The 17,630-nt window shown below is 44.2% G+C and overlaps 1 protein-coding gene across 4 annotated transcripts in view; it reads right to left on the bottom strand.

Moving 5' to 3' along the window:
- The window catches only part of CEP85 (centrosomal protein 85), a 32,991-nt gene that overhangs the window by 2,076 nt on the left and 13,285 nt on the right, over window positions 1–17,630 (bottom strand). For 2 of the 4 annotated variants that reach the window (XM_027576812.2, XM_027576821.2), the window contains 10 exons: window positions 13,635–14,329; window positions 12,688–12,821; window positions 12,144–12,261; window positions 10,984–11,169; window positions 6,607–6,759; window positions 6,230–6,381; window positions 4,997–5,111; window positions 4,054–4,104; window positions 1,482–1,589; window positions 93–318 (listed from right to left, as the gene is read on the bottom strand). In XM_027576812.2, coding sequence (XP_027432613.1) covers window positions 93–318; window positions 1,482–1,589; window positions 4,054–4,104; window positions 4,997–5,111; window positions 6,230–6,381; window positions 6,607–6,759; window positions 10,984–11,169; window positions 12,144–12,261; window positions 12,688–12,821; window positions 13,635–14,329 — 1,938 coding nt within the window. Of the gene's footprint in view, window positions 1–92; window positions 319–1,481; window positions 1,590–4,053; window positions 4,105–4,996; window positions 5,112–6,229; window positions 6,382–6,606; window positions 6,760–10,983; window positions 11,170–12,143; window positions 12,262–12,687; window positions 12,822–13,634; window positions 14,330–14,667; window positions 14,888–17,630 lie in introns of those variants that run through there. The other 2 variants (XM_027576833.2, XM_027576844.2) reach the window with 2 other exon arrangements.

The raw sequence follows: 17,630 nt of genomic DNA, 5'->3' as shown, positions 1-17,630 counted from the left end.
CACACATTACTGTAAGGATGGGAAAGTTGGGTGGGGGTGACAAGAGAATGAGAACCACTCTCTCCTGGGTCCCAGACGGCCTGAGAACTCACAGTGAATGCCCAGGAGCAGGGAGAGATTGGGGTCATGGCCCTGGGCCCTCTGGGTCACAATGCTACAGACAGCCTGCAGATCTTGAAGGCAACTGGCCAACTCCTGGTGCAGCTCAAATGCCAGCTGGGCTGTGTCTGGTGAAGACGGGGACCCTGGTTGGGCCTGGCGCAGGTGTTCCTGGAGTGTCAGATTCTTCTCAATCAGGTCCTGGTTCTGCACTGAAAGCTGAGCAGACAGATGGGCAAACACATTAACCCAGGCCCAGGGAAGGGCAGAATATCTGTACCTGTGTGTGGATATATATGAGTCATAGGTGATATCAAACCCCCACCCCCGCCGCCGCCACCCTTACCACCAGGCTTAGTACTCCCCCCCCCCCCCCCCCCGTCAATATTGGGCCTAAATTCTCCTACAGGTAGATCGGGCCTGTAGGGTTCCAGCACTGGAGAGGAAACTACTACCCAGCAGACTCTGAGTCATCAGCCTGCAGGTTTCTGTTCAGGAACCAGAGATGATACTCCCGCCCCTCGGAACTCTATCTGAAGCCAGTCCCTCGGCCAACTCTGTTAACCAGGCTATTAGAGAAGGCTTAACGTGAACTGTGAAATCTGAGGAGACACTGGTTTCAATCTCTCCCTGCCACCCTGACGAAAGTGGCCACCAGCCAGCCTGATCAGAGCGTGTGAGAGGAATAAAGGGGGCAAGAAAGACAGTGCACAATACAGCTAGCGGCCGGCCACTGGGTTCGGGGGCTGGAGAACTAGGAACCTGGAGAACACAGTGCTAGAAAGTGTCCTGCCTGTCTTTTCACACCTTCACCTCAGTGGTGTCAGGCTTCTCCTACAAAGACCGGCTACTCAGGTATGTCTGTGTCTCCTTCCCTCCCTCTCCCTGAACAGCTTAACCCATTCTCCCCTTCCTACCTCGATTCCGATTTAAAGATGGAATACAGTTGCTTCTCCAGTCCCAGCCCTTCACCTACACTGGGCCATGTGACAATCCCAGCTCTGAGAGACTCCTTCCTAGGTCAGTGAACTTGGTCACCCCTTGCTGACAGCTCTGTTTATTACATGAGGACCACCAAGCTCTCAAGTCTTCTTGAATCCTTCCTCCCCAGCCCCACAAACCTGTGGCTACAGGAAGACAAAGGGAAAGAGACTGACTTCTAACATCCCAAAAGCATTCCTGGGTAATTATGGCCACTCTAAGATGGGCTTAGGACCTTTAATATAAAGGATGGTGCAATGTCCCTTCCCATTCTTCTGCCAAAAAAGCTCAGCAGGGATGTCTCAAACATGAGGGCTCTTGTGGCAGTAGGGATGGGGAGGGTTCACAGAACAATCAGGTTTGTGGAGGCAGTACCGAGAAGCCCAGCTGATGCCGCTCACCTCCTTCACGGCTGTACGCAGCTGCTGCAGAGCTGTCTCCCTCCGCTGGGCCTCCTCTTTCAGGGCCTGGCTTGTTCCTTCTTCCTGAGCCACTTCTTGCTCTAGGCTCTGAATGGTATGATTACACATGAGTAACAAATCTGGTTCAGACTGCATCACCTCTGGCCTGGACTACATAATAAAGCCCCACCCCACCACACACTGCTAAGAGATTATCTTAGGACAGCCCTGATCTGCTACTTCCCTTTGAAACCCTCCTATAAGTCACTGACCACATACCCACTAGAGGCCAGCTTCTCAGCAGGGCATTTCAGGCCAGTTTGGCCCTTACCTACTTTTCTAGCCATATCTCTTTTTATCTTCCACACAGCCTCCACTCCAGTCACACCAAATGACTGAACAGCCCTCATTCCCAAAGGCTCCAGCTCCAATGCTGTTGCGTACTCTCCTTCCCCTGTGCCCAGGCTACTCTTCTGCTCTGCCCGTCACCCAGGAATTCTTCAAGGCCCACCTGAGCCTTCCTCAATCTGCAAATCAGATCCTATTAATCGTACTCTCGCCCTGCTACTCATACTTCCGTCACGGTTCATGAGTACATTTGTTGGCTGTGCACATGACTCCCCCCTCCATTAACTTTCTTGAGGGCAGGGAATGTCCACTCAGTTGAGTTCAGTATTTACTGAGCACTTACTGTGACAGACACTGAGGATACGGACAATACCAAACAATACCTGTCTTTGAGGAGCTCAAAGCCCTTGAGGATACTGTATATTAAATGCTTCTGACAGAGATAAAAGGTAGGATAGTGCTTCCACAGGCACCTCATCTAGTTAGGAGGGAGGGGAAAAGAAGTGTGTGTGTGTGTGTGTGTGTGTGTGTGTGTGTAGAGACACGGTCAGGGGGAAAGAGGGAGAGAGGGAGAGAAAGAGAGAGAGAGTGTGTGGGTGTGTGTGTAGGGATGGTCAGGAAGAGGGGGGAGCTTTTTATGTTTGCTATTTTTTGCCTCTCATTCTATTCATTCCAATCCCTCCCCCCAAATTTGAAACTTATTTGAATCAAGTATTTAAAAATTTTCTGAATTTTCCATTTTGTATTAATAAAAAAATGTAACTTCCAAAAGAGAACATCTCATCACCATGAAATACCCTAGGCGACCATTGTGAATCTACCCAATTCCAGCAAATTCACCTGATACTTTAATTTGCCTCAGGAGTTTCATCATGGGTAAATGTACCACTTAAATGTTGGACTTTTTCAACCTCTGTGGAACCTCTGGGTTCCAGGAAATGTATCTGAGATCCATTAAAAACTCTACCAAGAATCTGGGATTTTAAATGGGTATAAACAACTCACTAGGCTTGACTCTCCTTACAGGACTTGAAATAGGGGACCCAGACAGACACAGCCTGACCCACATGATAGGGCAAAGGCAGAACTGCAGCTTTGAGCTGTTCTCAGAGTGAGTGCATTTCACTTGTTTTGGTGTGAAAACTCTTTTAGAGTCCAAAGAGAACCTGAGTGAACCTGCTTTGCTTAGGATTTCTTGGAGAACCCAATTAAGGACCCCCCCCACACACACACACATACACACACGCTCTGGCCCAAAATAGAAACCAGGAGTCATCTTTAATTTTTCCTTATTCTTCAACTCCCTACATCTTGTCAGTCACTGATTCCTCTCAATTTTACCTCCTAAAATTCACTTAAATCTGTTCCCTCACGTCTCCTCCTTGCTATGCTGCCTTATGCCAGGTTCCTTCATCATCTCTCACCAGGATTTCTGCAGTAGTCCACCAGCCTCCAGCCTCGCCTCTCTCCAAATGCCACTCTTCTTTCCACACTCAAGCCTGAGTTGCAGACCTAACCACATCACTCCCAATTAAATTCTATAGTAGATTCCCATGGGTGGCTCAGTCAGTTAAGCATCTGGCTCTGGATTTCAGCTCAGGGCACTGATCTCAGGGTCCTGGGATTGAGCCCCACATCAGGCTCCACACTCAGTGGCGAGGTCTGCTTGAGATTCTCTCTCTCCCTCTCCCTCTGCCCCTCCCCCTGTGAGTGCTTTCTCTCCAAAATAAATCTTTATAGCAGATTCCCATCCCCTAGCAGAATAAAAGCAAACTCCGTTCGAGTTAGCCCAGTTTCCATGCACCACCTTACTTCGACAACATCAGACTGCTTGCAGCTCTGTGTGCAAACTCTGCTGTCATGCCTCCATGTTCCTGCCAGTGCTATTCCTTCTATCTGGAATTCCAAAAGCAACCTATCCAGCTCTTCTTTGCCTGGCTAACTCTTCCTCCTCCTTCCAGGCTCATGATCTCCAGAAACCCTTCCTTAACCTCCCCTGCTCTCACTGACTCTTCTATGCTCCCCCAAAGTAACACGGACATTGCTCTCACAATACTGTGCTGAAACTCCTTCCCAGTAAGATTGTAAGCGAAAAGCATTGATTGCATCTCATTCTTGCTATACTCCCAACAACTGAGCAAATCGTATGACACAGAATAGAGTTGGCTGAATTCTAGAGATTCCATCAAGTCCTGCCTACCATGTCACAAGGACACCAGCTCACCTGTACTTGTGAACGCAGCTGATCCATCTTCTGCTGTTGCTTCTCCACAATCTGAAAGGCAAAGTTATCAAGGAAGGCTGTAAGCACAGGCTGACAGTGAGGTCAGAGGGCAAGAAGCTGCACAAGGATCTGTGGTCTGGCTATTGGACCCACTGGCTATAGCCAATCCACAGTGAAAGCAATTAGCTCCGCTTACAGAAATATAACCCAGACCCCCTATCCCAGCTAACCACCTGCACACTTCTGTGTTCTACTGACAAAGAGGTTTAAACAGGAATGTAGTGTGGACTTATGACCACTACTGGGGGGACCCACCCTGATGACTGTGGGCCAGTGGAATAAACTTTATACATAACCAGTTTACATTTTAGTTCTTTAGTAAATGACATGACTAAAAATTCAGTTTAATGAAGTCTATCCTATCCAGGGCTGTGGTGGATGCTATTATTTATAGCTTTGGTCACACTGTCTAAGGAGAGAACCTGAACAGGCCCAGTTTTCTGTCCTTTGAGACCTCAGGTATTCTCTGAACCATTTCTGGGTCTTCTGTTTTGCTGACTTGCCATCAGTCTCACCAACAGGTTTGGAGACTTTCTTCTCTACTGAATTAGGGCCACCCCACTGGTTAGAACTCTACCCTGTGTAAGAGGTCTGTATGGGGTCTAAGCCATGAATGAAGTGCACCAAGCTTCAGTGCACCATTTTGGAACACCTAGTTTGGATGTTCAGAAGCATATCCTCCCCTAACTCTGCGTGCCTGTCATAAGGATAAATATCTAAAATGCAAACATTATGCAGTGGTGACTTCTCAGAAAAGGGAGGAAGGTTCTAGGTAACAGACCTTAGGTAGCCTAGGGCCAGAAATTCATGGTTCCTTCTCAGTACACAATCTTTTCTTTCCTCTCAGCCTGCCCTCTATTACAGCCTGGACACTCTCAGTCACCTTTCGGAGGGAATCACATTCTTTCTGCCAGGACTCCATTTCCACTTTTGGACCTTCTCCCTGTTGGGCTGGATCTTCTCCACTGGCCTCCTCCACACACTGCTTATCTTGCAGGCTGAAAAACAGCGGCCTCTTCAAGAATTTTGCAGTCAGACAGATGTGGATTTGACTCCTGGTTCTATTATTTACTGTATATTTTGGGGTAAGACACTTCAGGCGCTTCCAAGCCGTAGCTGGGGATAATGTTAGGTCTGTTGAAACATAGGGTGTGCCACACACAGGCTGCCTAGTGTTAGTTCCCTTCCCTAGAGGCCAGCATCTATCTAATGTGCCACCAATTTTCTACCTGCCCAAAGCTCTTTTATATTTGTTTTGATATTTAAAAATAAACATTCATCACAGGTATTTAGATTAGAAAAGTCATACATGTATACTGCAGAAATTTTGGAAAATACAAAAAAAAGCTTTTTTCTTGGCACACAAAGTCTGGGGCAGAGTCAACTTTGACCCCAATCTCTCTTCTGACTCCAACTACTGGTCTCCTCCAATGGATCCCCACAATCACTTTCATCATGGTTCATCTGCTGAGATAAACAACAGGGTCACTGTGGTTGAATATGGGATGAGAAATCCAATCCAACCCATTAGAAACTGGATTTGGTTCAAGAGGCTGTTGAAACACAGCCATCACATTTTCAGAAACTGCAATTAATATGGAAGAGGCTCTCAAGACACTCTGAGAGTACACTATGGCATCCTGCTTTGTTCTTAGAACCTGTTGTGACCACCGAGAACAATCCCTAGGGCTGAAGAGAAATAGACGTTCCTGGTAGCCTTGAGCTTACAAGGTTCAAAATGTAGATAACCCCCTTCCTCCCCAGTCCTTAACACCAAGATATGCTTTTGCAAATATACAGATAACTAATTTCCCAGTTTATAAAGTGGCTCCCTTCATTCAACACATACATACTCAGGGATTATTATCCAGTATTATCATGCCAGGCACTGAGTTGGACCGTCCAAAGGATAAAATAACAAGCCCCCACTGCACCACTACACCATCCACTCTCCATCTCAAAGGCCTATTCCTTACCCATAAGCAGCTTTCCTATTACTCACATCCCAAAGAAATGATGCTCAGAAAAGTAAAGTGATTTGCCCAAAGACACACAGGTAGTGAATGGGGCACACTTAGCTCTCTACGCCTTTCCTCAATCACACTGGGGTATTTACCTATGTCTAGTGGAGAATTCTGCTCCTTTCTGTCTCAGGCTTTCCAGTTGAACTTCCTTCTCTCTGCAGGCTGCCTGGGTCTCCTCCAGCAAACTCTCCAGCTCAGTCACTCTCTCCTGCAGCTCTGTACTCTTCAACTCAGAATCCTTAAGCTGAGAGACAGGATCCCATGCTTAGGTCAACAAGCCAAGGAAGACTGAGTATCTCAAAAACTTTGCAGTCCAGTTGCAAAGTTGAAAGATTTGAGTCTGGACATGACTCCTTTGGGTTTTTCCTTTCGGGAAACCAGAGTGTAACCGCTTACAGCAGAGGCTGAGAAAATGCCCCTGCTTGGTTACTCTCTGCTTGCCCCAGGTACGCCCAGACATTGCTGCTACCTGCTGGCTCTGCTTCTGATGGTCTTCCAGGGTGGGCAGGTCAGCCAAGTAGCGCTCCAAGGTCTCAATACGCTGCTGCTTCTCCCGGTTCTGTTCTGATTCCTTCTGACATTTCTTTTTCAAATTATTGATATGCTTATCACGACCCTTTACCTAGGGAAAGAAGTGTCAAGAATCTGTCTCCACTGACTCCTCTAGGACCTTGAACATCACATTTTTTCTGAAGTGACCATTGTCTCTGCCCTTAGGGCTGTAAATGTTGTTCTACTGCAATGAAGGCAGGAGGGTGATCAAATTTTGCCATTTAAGATTAGGGCATAAACTGCAGAGTTAACACACCTGAATTTTCCAAACAAGGGTAGGGAAGAAGGGCTCCTTGGGCAATTTTTAAAAACTGGTAGCACTTCTATATACAGGCATACCTGGGTGACACTGCAGGTTTGGTTCCAGACTACTGCAATAAAGCAAGTATCACAATAAAGCAGGTCAAATGAATTTTTTGGTGTCCCAGTGCAGGTAAAAGTTATGTTTATACTATACTGTAGTCTATAAAGTGTGTGATAGCATTATAGCTAAAAAACAATGTACATGTCTTTTTTTTTTTTTAAGCTTTTATTTATTTGTCAGAGAGAGAGCGCACAAGCAGGGGGAGTGGCAGGCAGAGCAGGCAGAGGGAGAAGTAGGCTCCCCACAGAGAAAGGAGCCCAACGCAGGACTCAATCCCAGGAGCCTGGGATCATGACCCAAGCTGAAGGCAAGCACTTAACTGACTGAGCCACCCAACAATGTACATGTCTTAATTAAAAAAATATTTTATTGCTGGGGTGCCTGGGTGGCACAGCTGGGTTAAGTATCCAACTCTTAGTTTGGGCTCAGGTTATGATCTCAGGGCCATGAGATCGAGCCCCGAATTGGGCTCCACACTCAACATGGAGTCTGCTTAAGATGCTCTCTCCTTCTCCCCTCCCTGACTCTCTCTAAAAAATAAATCTGGAAAAAAAAAACTTTATTGCTAAAACATACTAATCATCATCTGAGCTTTCAATAAGTTTTTCTTTTTTTAAGATTTTATTTATTTATTTGAGAGAGAGAGAATGAGAGATAGAGAGCACGAGAGGGAAGAGGGTCAGAGGGAGAAGCAGACTCCCTGCCGAGCAGGGAGCCAGCCCGATGTGGGACTCGATCCCGGGACTCCAGGATCATGACCTGAGCCAAAGGCAGTCACTTAACCAACTGAGCCACCCAGGCGCCCGAGCTTTCAGTAAGTCTTAATCACTGATCACAGATCACTATAACAAACATAATAATAATAATCAGAAAGTTTGAAATATTGCAAAAATCACCAAACTATGACAGAGATATGAAGTGAGCAAATGCTGTTGGAAAAACGCCACCAACAGACTTGTTCTAGGTAGGGTTGCCAAAAACCTTCAATCTGTAAAAAATGGCAGTATCTGAGAAACACAATAAAGTGAAGCACAATAAAACAAGGTATGCCTGTTAAAAAGAATTTGTCTGGTTTTTGTCCTGGGTTCCTGGTCTGGGAGAAAACTTCTAAACTCTTAGAATTTCCCAAATAATGGTAGTGTCTTTGTTATTCATAGTGGTCTGGTCTATCCCGGTGAGACAATGCATTCTTCCCTAAACACCACACGTGATTTAAAGTTAAGCAATCATCTGGAAGGGTTAATGAGACTCTAAACTTCTTGAGAGAAGGAGCTGTGTCCATTTTACTCATTATCGTAGCCCCAATATGATGTGCCAAACATCGTGCTTGGCACAGTGTGGGCACCAACCAAGATTTGCTGAATGGAGGCTTTCTTCACCATTATGGTTTTTTCTTTGGCTTATGAAAAAAGGATGCTGAAGGAAGCAAGAGAAAGCAGAGAAAAAGGCAGATCTACTGATGTCAAAAGGAAACAGACCTAATTTAATCCAAAGACAAGAAAGTACTTAAGAGTGGATACCTGAAAATCAGCCAAAGGCTTTATTCCTGGTATAACCTGTACACTTTCAAGTTCTAAACCAGTGATTCTCACATTTTAATGTGCCTCAGACTCAGCTGAGAAGCTTACTGAAACTGCTGATATCTCTTGAGTCTGGAATCTCCCTCATCTGATTTCTCCAGAGAATAAATCTCCAGTCTCTTGTTGGGGAAATCTTTGAATTAAAAAAATGGTGGATTACCCACAGACGTTTATTTCCTCTCCCTTCCAAAGCATTTCTAAAATGACAGAAAGAAAATAAAGTACTAATTTTTAAAAAGTTAATAGAGGGGCGCCTGGGTGGCTCAGTCGTTAAGCGTCTGCCTTTGGCTCAGGTCATGATCCCAGGGTCCTGGGATCGAGCCCCGCATGGGGCTCTCTGCTCAGTGGGAAGCCTGCTTCTCCCTCTCCCACTCCCCCTGCTTGTGTTCCCTCTCTCGCTGTGTCTCTGTCAAATAAATAAAATAAAATCTTTAAAAAAAAAAAGTTAATAGAGGAGGAGATAAAAGCGTATGAGAGATTTCAAGGTGTTTACAGAAGATGAAAGTAGACAGGAGATAAATTACTTAGAGAAGAGTTATAACCTGTAGTGGGAGTTACAGACAACTTGGAAAACAATGTGCCCTTCACACCGCACAAGTACCTCTGTACTCAAAGTACCAGGTACGTGTGAGGCAGGTATCAGCCACAGATCTGAAAATAGGGCACTCACTGAAAGTCTATATACAGGTTAGCTGGATACCATTTTTACCCTAGATTTCCCCAATAGGAGACTGGAGGAAATTTATTCTCTGGAGAAATCAGATGAGGGAGATTCCAAACTCAGGGATATCAGTCACAGTAGAGAGAGTGCAGCACTGGGTTCAAACTAAGTATAAGTAAAAATCTATGTACAGAACTGTGGGACTCTAAGCCTAATCTGTTTCTCAATATTGAGGTCCTGAAGGCCAAAAGCATTCTTGTCCTCAGCCTCCCAACTAAGCAGCAGGCTGAAGATTGATTCTTCTTCTGGAGAGAGTGAGATAAGACATTCAGATAACTAATATTTGAGGGCTCCCAAGTGAGAAGGCAGTCTAAATCTGACTATCCTATAATGCAGTCCACCAGGAAATTACCATAAACCCAGAGCTTCTATCCAGCTTTTAAATACTTCATTCTTAAACACGAGTGCCCATTCATTCAAGGATCACCAAGCCTCTGACATGAAAGACACTGAAACAAAACAAAACGTTCTGAAAAAAAAAAAAAAAAGAAACAACACTATAAGTAGATGTAGACATCTCAAAAGATAAAATCAGTATCATCAGAGACAGAAGATACTGCACCCATGAAACAAAAACGGCAAAAACCTCAATACTACTACTCAGAAATACAAAGGTATATGTCAGGAGAAAAAGGGTTAAAGATAGAAATCTCTGTGGAGTGGGGTTGGGTACAGAGCTACTAAGTTTTATTATAAACATACTGGTGTTTGATTATCTAACTTAGATACATGTATTCTGACTAGAAGTTTCTTTTTAAACAAGCCTCTAAGTCCTTGCTATACTAGTACCACCGACATCAGCTGGGAGCTTGTTAAAAATGCAGGATTTCAGGCACACCCCACCCCAGAAGTATTAAATCTGGATCTGTGTTTTATTTTACTTAAGAAAAAAAGAAAAGATTTTAAGTAATCTCTACACCAAACGTGGGGCTCAAACTCACAACCCTGAGATCAAGAGTCACACACTCCACCGACTGAGCCAGCCAGGTGCCCTTAGATCTGAATTTTAAACAAGATGACCCAGTGATTCTTAAGCACATTAAAGTTTAAGAAGCACGGCTCTGGTTGATTTTGATGCAAGTGGTCCAGAACTAAACATTACTAACTGGTTCCCCAAGAACATCTGCATTAGAGCAAGCTGTGAAAGAGAAGCAAAAGATTTTAAATCAGCTCCTTCTATGATGACCAATCTTACCCTAAGGCAATTCTAAGGTAAAAATGTAAAAATTCCCAAACTGGCTGCATACACGGAATTCTTTTCTAATTTTTAGGTAGAATAAGGAAAAACCAGGCTGAATGATGTAAATTTACCACAGATGTTTAAACATCTTACAACAGTACCATCCGGTATGACTGCACAGGCTGGTTTTCTACCCACGTCAGTTGGAAGCCCATCACAACCTGGGGCAGTGAGGGATGTTCTATCTGTGGCAGTTTTGTGGAGATGAAGCAAAAGGAGGGGTGCCATTTCTAGCAGACCAGTCCTGCACGAAAAGTCAATGTAGGATCTCACCCAATTGGTTCCGCCTAGTTCCAAGAATGGGGGCCAGAAACAGCTTAGGGTTCGGCAGGAGAAGGCTGACTGCCAACTCCTTTGTGAATCAGAAAGCTACCAACTCCTTAGCTCACCCTTTCTTCCTGTTTCTTCCCCTCCTCTGAGTGCTTCTGCAACGCCACTTTGAGTGATTCTCTGATGAGCTGGATTTCAACTTCTGAAGCAGACAGTTTCTTTTCAAGCTCCATCTTTTCTTTGCTCAGGGCTTCTGTCTTCTGTGCAAACTGCGCACGTAAGAAAGTGTTCTCTCGCTGCAATTCCTGCATAAAGATTCTCAATACATAACCGTTCCTCACCCTCATAGCCCCATGTACTTTACTTATCCTCGGTCTACTTTGTGGTCAAATATCATCCTTCTCTAAGAATTTCTCCAAGCAGTGCTTCTCACAGTGTGGTCCTAGCACTAACATCTTCAGCATCACCTGGGGATTTGTCAGAAATAAAAATTCTTGAGCCCAACTCCCAGCCCACTGAATCAGAAACTCTGAGGATGGGGCTCAATAATCTGTGTTTTAACAGGCCGTTCAAGTGATTCTGAAGCACACTCAAATTTTCTCCTCTACTCATTCTCTATATGATCTTGGGCAAAAGTTCATCCTCCTTCTTGGGCCTCAATTTTTTCACCAGTAAATTCGAGGACTGAACTAGATTTTACATAAGGGCCTTTCTCACTCTAACATTCTGATTCTATAAGATAGAACACTGTCTTAACAGGCCCACTAGGTGACAAAGCCAGTACTATCATCTGTCTAATACCCATCACTCAAAAACCCATATTGCAGAAGAAGTGAACAGAGCAGGCTTTTTAGGAGCCACTGCCCTCAGTGAAAACATGGCTTCCTTTAGTTGCTCCTAGACACGGAAAAATTAAAAAATGAGTATGGCTCTAAATCCCATTACCTCTGCCTCTCCCTCCATTTGGCTAAGGCTGGTAGATTAAGACTTCTCAGAACATCACCCAACTCTAGAACCTTATTATGTACCTTGCTCTATCTTCATTTTCTCCCAAGTATGTCCTGACACCAAGACATACCTGATTCTACCCGCGAGCCTTCTCTGCCCCCACAAAGGCAGAACAAGGGATGCATTATAATTAGGATGCCTACCCATTAAGGGTAAGAACACCTTATATCACTTGATCCTTTTTCTATCTCCTGGATACCTAGCAGTACCAAGCAAAGGGAAGACACTGAGTTATGACAACCAGAATGCCATTCTGGCTGCCAATGCTTACCTGAAGCCTCAGCAAGCAGACATCCCCAAATGGGGCAGGGCGGCCCAAAACGGCACTGTGGACTTGCAGTTCACTTTCCCGTACTTTCTGCTCCAGCTGAGAGATGTGTTTCCTCTGCCTGCAAAAGCCAGTAGAATGAGGTCCAGGGTCCTGACACTAACCCACTTGCAACATGAGTCCCCACTTTCCTTAAGTGGTTACAATTCATACTATGTAAAGCAAAGGCCTTGTATCTGAGTAATACTGTTTTGCTGAAGGAGGAAAAGCAAATAAGAAAGCTGACTTGGGGGAAATGAGGAAAAGATCAGCTACAAAGAACTGGCTGCCCACTTTAGGCACTCCCAGAGTCCCTGCAGAGGATACACAATTAGCCCGTCCCATTAGTCAGATATAGGACTAGGTTGCTTATCAACCTAGCTCTACCAGGAGGCAAGGCATGGACTCAAACAGAGAGGGATGTGCTACCCTTGGAGACCTCATTAGGTGCCCTCAGTGGGGACTGGGAGAGCAGATACTGGTCCTAGGGCACCCCTTGACCTCTTACTTGTCAATGAGGAGCTCCTTTTCCTTCAGAAGGTGTTCATTACTGTTTAAGATGCTGATCCACTGTGCTGGTTCTAACGTGGGCAGTGATGGAGCAAATGCAGCGGGATGGTGGCAGATGGCTCCATTCTGAAGCTGGAAGACAAGGAGGCCCAGAGGGGCTTGATCTTGACCCACAGGCACCTGAAAACACCTGAGCAGTACCCAGCTGGGTCTCTAGTCAAGGCTCACTTTGGCTCAGCCTGAGGAGGCCCAGTGTTTATGAAATAATTTTAGCTCTGATGCATGACTGGAAAGAACCTGCCAGGGAGACTTCTGCCAACTGGACACTCCCTGCTCAAAAAGGCTCTAGTTTCTAAGAAAAGGTCACTTATCTTTCATTATCTGGCAAGAGAGGCAAACCAGGAGCTAAGATGTCCTCACCAACCAGGAAAGGAGAATACGTCTTGCTTTTTTCCTTCCTTAAGCAGCACAAGGCATTTTTTTTTTAACACAAAAATTGGTATAATGGAAGAAACACAGGAGTTTAGAGATAGTTTTTAAACCCTAGCTCTGCTACTTACCAGCTTTGTGACCCTGGACAGATTACTTATTCTAACAACCTGGTAAATTTCTACATTTATCTCATCAAAGTGCTACAAGGATTAAATTAAGATTCTGTATGTGAAAGTACCTAGCCTAGTGACTGGTACATAAGTACACAATAAGTGTTAGTGTCACATCTTTTGGGGTCTTCTGTTGTAACCCTCTACTCTGGAGGACCTATTTGGAGTTTAATTAGACAACCACCATATTCAATGGTATTCACAAGCCTTCATTTCCCATCTATAAACATCTTACATCTTTCTTACAAATGTTTTCTTTAGAACCAAAACTTACAGGACAAAACCTATATAGTTCTAAGATCTGCAAAGAACCCACCAAATCCAAGGAAAGAAGGACCCCTACCTGCATTTGTTCCATCTGTAAACGGATCAACTCCAGCTGCTGCCGACAAGTGCTGAGCTCACAAGATCGCTCACGGGGGTGCCAAGGGTCAGGGTTCGGCTGCCATACCTGAGAGGGTAGAGGCTTGGAGAAGCCAGGAGCAGGCTGGAGTCCCAAAGGGAGAACTCCACTGCTATTAGGGTGAGGTCCATTCCGCTCACATACCACCCCACTGCCTGGTGCCTTTTTGGTCTCAGGCAACACTTTGTATAACTCCTTGTTTGTGTCAGCTCTTGGGTTGTGAAAGTGGACTTGGTAGTGAGGATCTGAATAAAGTGTCTCCATCATTGCCGACTGATTAAGGGTCGACTCCATACTGGGAATATCAAACTTCCTCACCTCTTCTTCTCTTTCATGGCCCACCGCTGGAAACCAGGACTGCTCAATTCCATTTTCTCCAGTAGCACCACAAAGATACATGAAATCTCTAGACAGGCCTGTAGAACGTTTCATTGCACCAAGGTCTCCATTTCTTGTCATCCCCACACCTTCAGCCCGCCCTGACAAAGGGAGTTTAGAGGAAGAGAGTCCAGCAGGTATAGAATGTGGCTTGGCAGGAGAGGTCCCCAAAGTAGAAGGTATCACATGGGCTGTTGGAATGGTTATGTGGCTTTTGATGGGCTGGAAAGAAGGGCTGCTACTTGAGCTACAAAAATCTGTAAAGAGAATAGTCTTCCATAAGTCAAAACTGAAGCAGCAGGCTTTCTTGAGTTTGGCTGCTATGCCAGATCTTCCCTGCCTGTCCTGAGACCAGGCAGAATAGACACTATCATCACAAGTATCAGGCAGAAAGGCAACCTAACTGAGAAGTTACGTGTATTCTAGGATCTCAAATGCCATCCGCAAGGTAAACCAGCAAAAGGCAACATTTAGCTTTACTTTTAACTTACACCCTGTCCTTTTTATTTGAAAAAAATCTTGCCAGTAAACAAACAAAGCTGAAAAATCGAACTTAAAAACAAAACAAAACAAAACAAAACAAAAAAACACTTACTTAAGGGAAATGGATTAGGTCCTACTCTTCTGGGAGCTGGGCAACTCTCAAGCTATAATCCAATCCAATAAGAATATTCTTTCCAAGGGCTGCCAGAATCCTCTGTGACCTCCAAAAGCTTCCCAGTGAAGGTAAGCAGTGAATCTAAACTATACGAAGAATAGGCAAAGTGGATAGTGCTGCTCTGTATCCAGGACAGGGAGTACAGCATCTGAATCAGGATTCTATTCTCTCTCCCACACACCAGACTTGACTGCCTGGATATGTGAAGTTATTCTTAGTAACTCTCAGGTTTCACTCCAGCACAGTGAGCACTCTCAAGTGGGTACACACTGAAATCCTCTATTTTATATTTTGCCTTTCACTTCCCCCTTGTTTATATCCAACTGTGACTTTTCACTTTTCTTTCACACTGGATTTATGCTTCCTTTAGCTCTTGCCTGGTTTTGGGAGACAACTCTCTGATTAGACCTGCTGCAGAAGGTACACATTTCTATATTATTTCCAACTTTCAAGCGCTGCTCTTTAAAAGACTATAGGGTCACAGAATTAATGTGCCAACGCAGTGGGCTGCAAGCAAACAACAAGATAGGAATGTGAGGAAACATACCTGTTACCTTCAGCAGAGAGAAAACTGAGTAACGGGACAAGGAATATAAATATCTTCCTTTTTCAACTATGTCCAAACTAAGCACATCTACCATGGAGAAGACTGGACTACCAATTTAATTCATTTCTTTTTTCTTTCCATCAACCAACACAGAACAGTCAGCTAATGAGGACAGATACTATAACCTTTCCCAGAATTACCACAGATCAGCTACCATCTTCTCATATGGGTTTGTAAACAGCTCTTTAAAAACATGGACACAGGGCACCTGGGTGGCTCAGTAGGTTGTCAACTCTTGATTTTGGCTCAGGTCATGATCTCAGGGTTGTGAGACTGAGCCCATCGGGACTCCATGCTCAGAGCAGAGTCGGCTTGAGAGTCTTTCCTTCTCCTTCTGCCCCTCTCCATCCCCCCCCACCATCTCTAAAATAAATGAATAAATAAAATCTTAAAAACAAAATAAAAAGGGGGACACCTGGGTGGCTCAGTCGGTTAAGTGTCTGACTCTTGGTTTCGGCTCAGGTCATGATCTCATGGCTACGGAATCAAGCCCCACATCAGGCTCTGCGCTCAGCACAGAGTCTGCTTCAGATTCTCTCTCCCTTTCCCGCCCACATGCACGCTCTAATAAATAAAAAAATCTTAAACAACAAACCCAGAAACAACCCCCCCCCCCAAAAAATGAAAACCATGGACACATCAAATTGTCCCTTATAATGTATGGGATAAGACAAAGTATCTAATTTTCTATACTTAGATGATCTTGGGGATATATATATAAAAGGCCATACCAAAACAAAACAACAGTAATTTCTGATAAATGTGTCTGCCTCTAAGGACCAAGAAAGAACATTTCAGAGGCAAAGGACACAGTTTTTGATGTCCCATAACTTATACACAGGAATAGTCAACAGGCTAAGGTAGACTGTGGTGATGAAAACTTCCAAGAATAGTAAGCTCCCTATGTGAAATCCTCTGTAATGGCACCATAATATCCACTCTTACCAAGGGTCTCTGCTCTCAAAGTATAATTATGGCACAGAAGACAGTGAGGTTATGGCATACGAGGGGCTGCTATTACACTGAACTTTGTAACACCTCCTTCCATTCTCCACCTACAGCATCACCCACTCTCAAGACTCACCAAATTCTGAGTTTTGAGCCCATAACCAAAGTAGTAATGCCAAAACCAAAGCCTGGAAAGGTACCAAATGACCCGGGAGAATTTGGTTTTCCTAATTTTCTAGGACTGTGGTCCATCCACCAATAAAAGAATAAAGTAAAATCTTTGTCAGCATGTCACTTACCTATTAGGTTTATCTATTTATAGTAAGGAAACTGGCAATTCTGACAAACTGCTATAAAATGTCAAGTTACACCTTAAGTCTGATTTGTATTTTGAAACATTTTGAAGAAAATAACAATACTCATTTTCAGAAGGGCCACTAACCTTCTACAATTTTCAAAGACTTTCAAAATTTAGTGTGGGATATGTGATTTTTAGAGAAGTCTACAGTTCTCAGAATCATTGGGGTTTTGGCACTTTTAAGGATATTCGTATTTCTAAATCTCTCCTCCTCAACCATACCCTCTGCCCCGCTCCCTAATTCTTTCTAACCACTCTACTTTCTTGGTGAGGGGTAGATTTAGCTATTGCTAAATGTTGATCATTTCTGTCTATATCTCTTACTGGTTTATGAAAGTAAGGTAGTCTAAACTAAGACAGTAACTACTGCAGTCTTTAGCAAAAAGCTGAAAACCTTCTGAGCTCTCCAGTATCCACCTCTACCCCAACCCTTGAGAGTCTTCAAGGTAAAACATTTTAATGAAGGGTGGAATCAAAAGCAAGCCTATTCACTTTAAAGATGCAACAATGAAAAAAAAAAGATGCAAAAATGAACTATATTTTATACCAGGCATAAGGGTTCTTGTCAACTGGGCTCCAAATAAAACCAAGCTAGATGAACAAAATGAGCAAGGATTAAAGACCATCGTACATAACAAACATGGCAGAGAAGCCAGCTTGGATCCTTTATTTAATTTTTAAAAAGATTTATGTATTTATTTATTTAGAGTGTGTACATGTGCAAGCGGGGGGAGGGGTAGAGGGAAAAGGAGAGAATCTCAAGAAGAGTACGCTGAGTGCGGAGTCCGATGAAGGGCTCAATCTCACAATCTCACATGATCTCACCCTGAGACCATGACCTGGGCTGAAATCAAGAGTTGGACTCTTAACTGACTGAGCTACCCAGGCGCCCCACCTTGGATCCTTTAAAAAAAAAAAACACACCAAAACAACAAGCACTACATCAAGGCTACTACAATTTAAAAAGAATGTACTACACAGGAAATA

The sequence above is a fragment of the Zalophus californianus genome, chromosome 4, assembly GCF_009762305.2.
Source record: "Zalophus californianus isolate mZalCal1 chromosome 4, mZalCal1.pri.v2, whole genome shotgun sequence".
NCBI lineage: Eukaryota > Metazoa > Chordata > Mammalia > Carnivora > Otariidae > Zalophus > Zalophus californianus.
The sequence above is the reverse complement of the archived record's forward strand: the minus strand, read 5'-3'. Positions and strand labels throughout refer to the sequence as shown.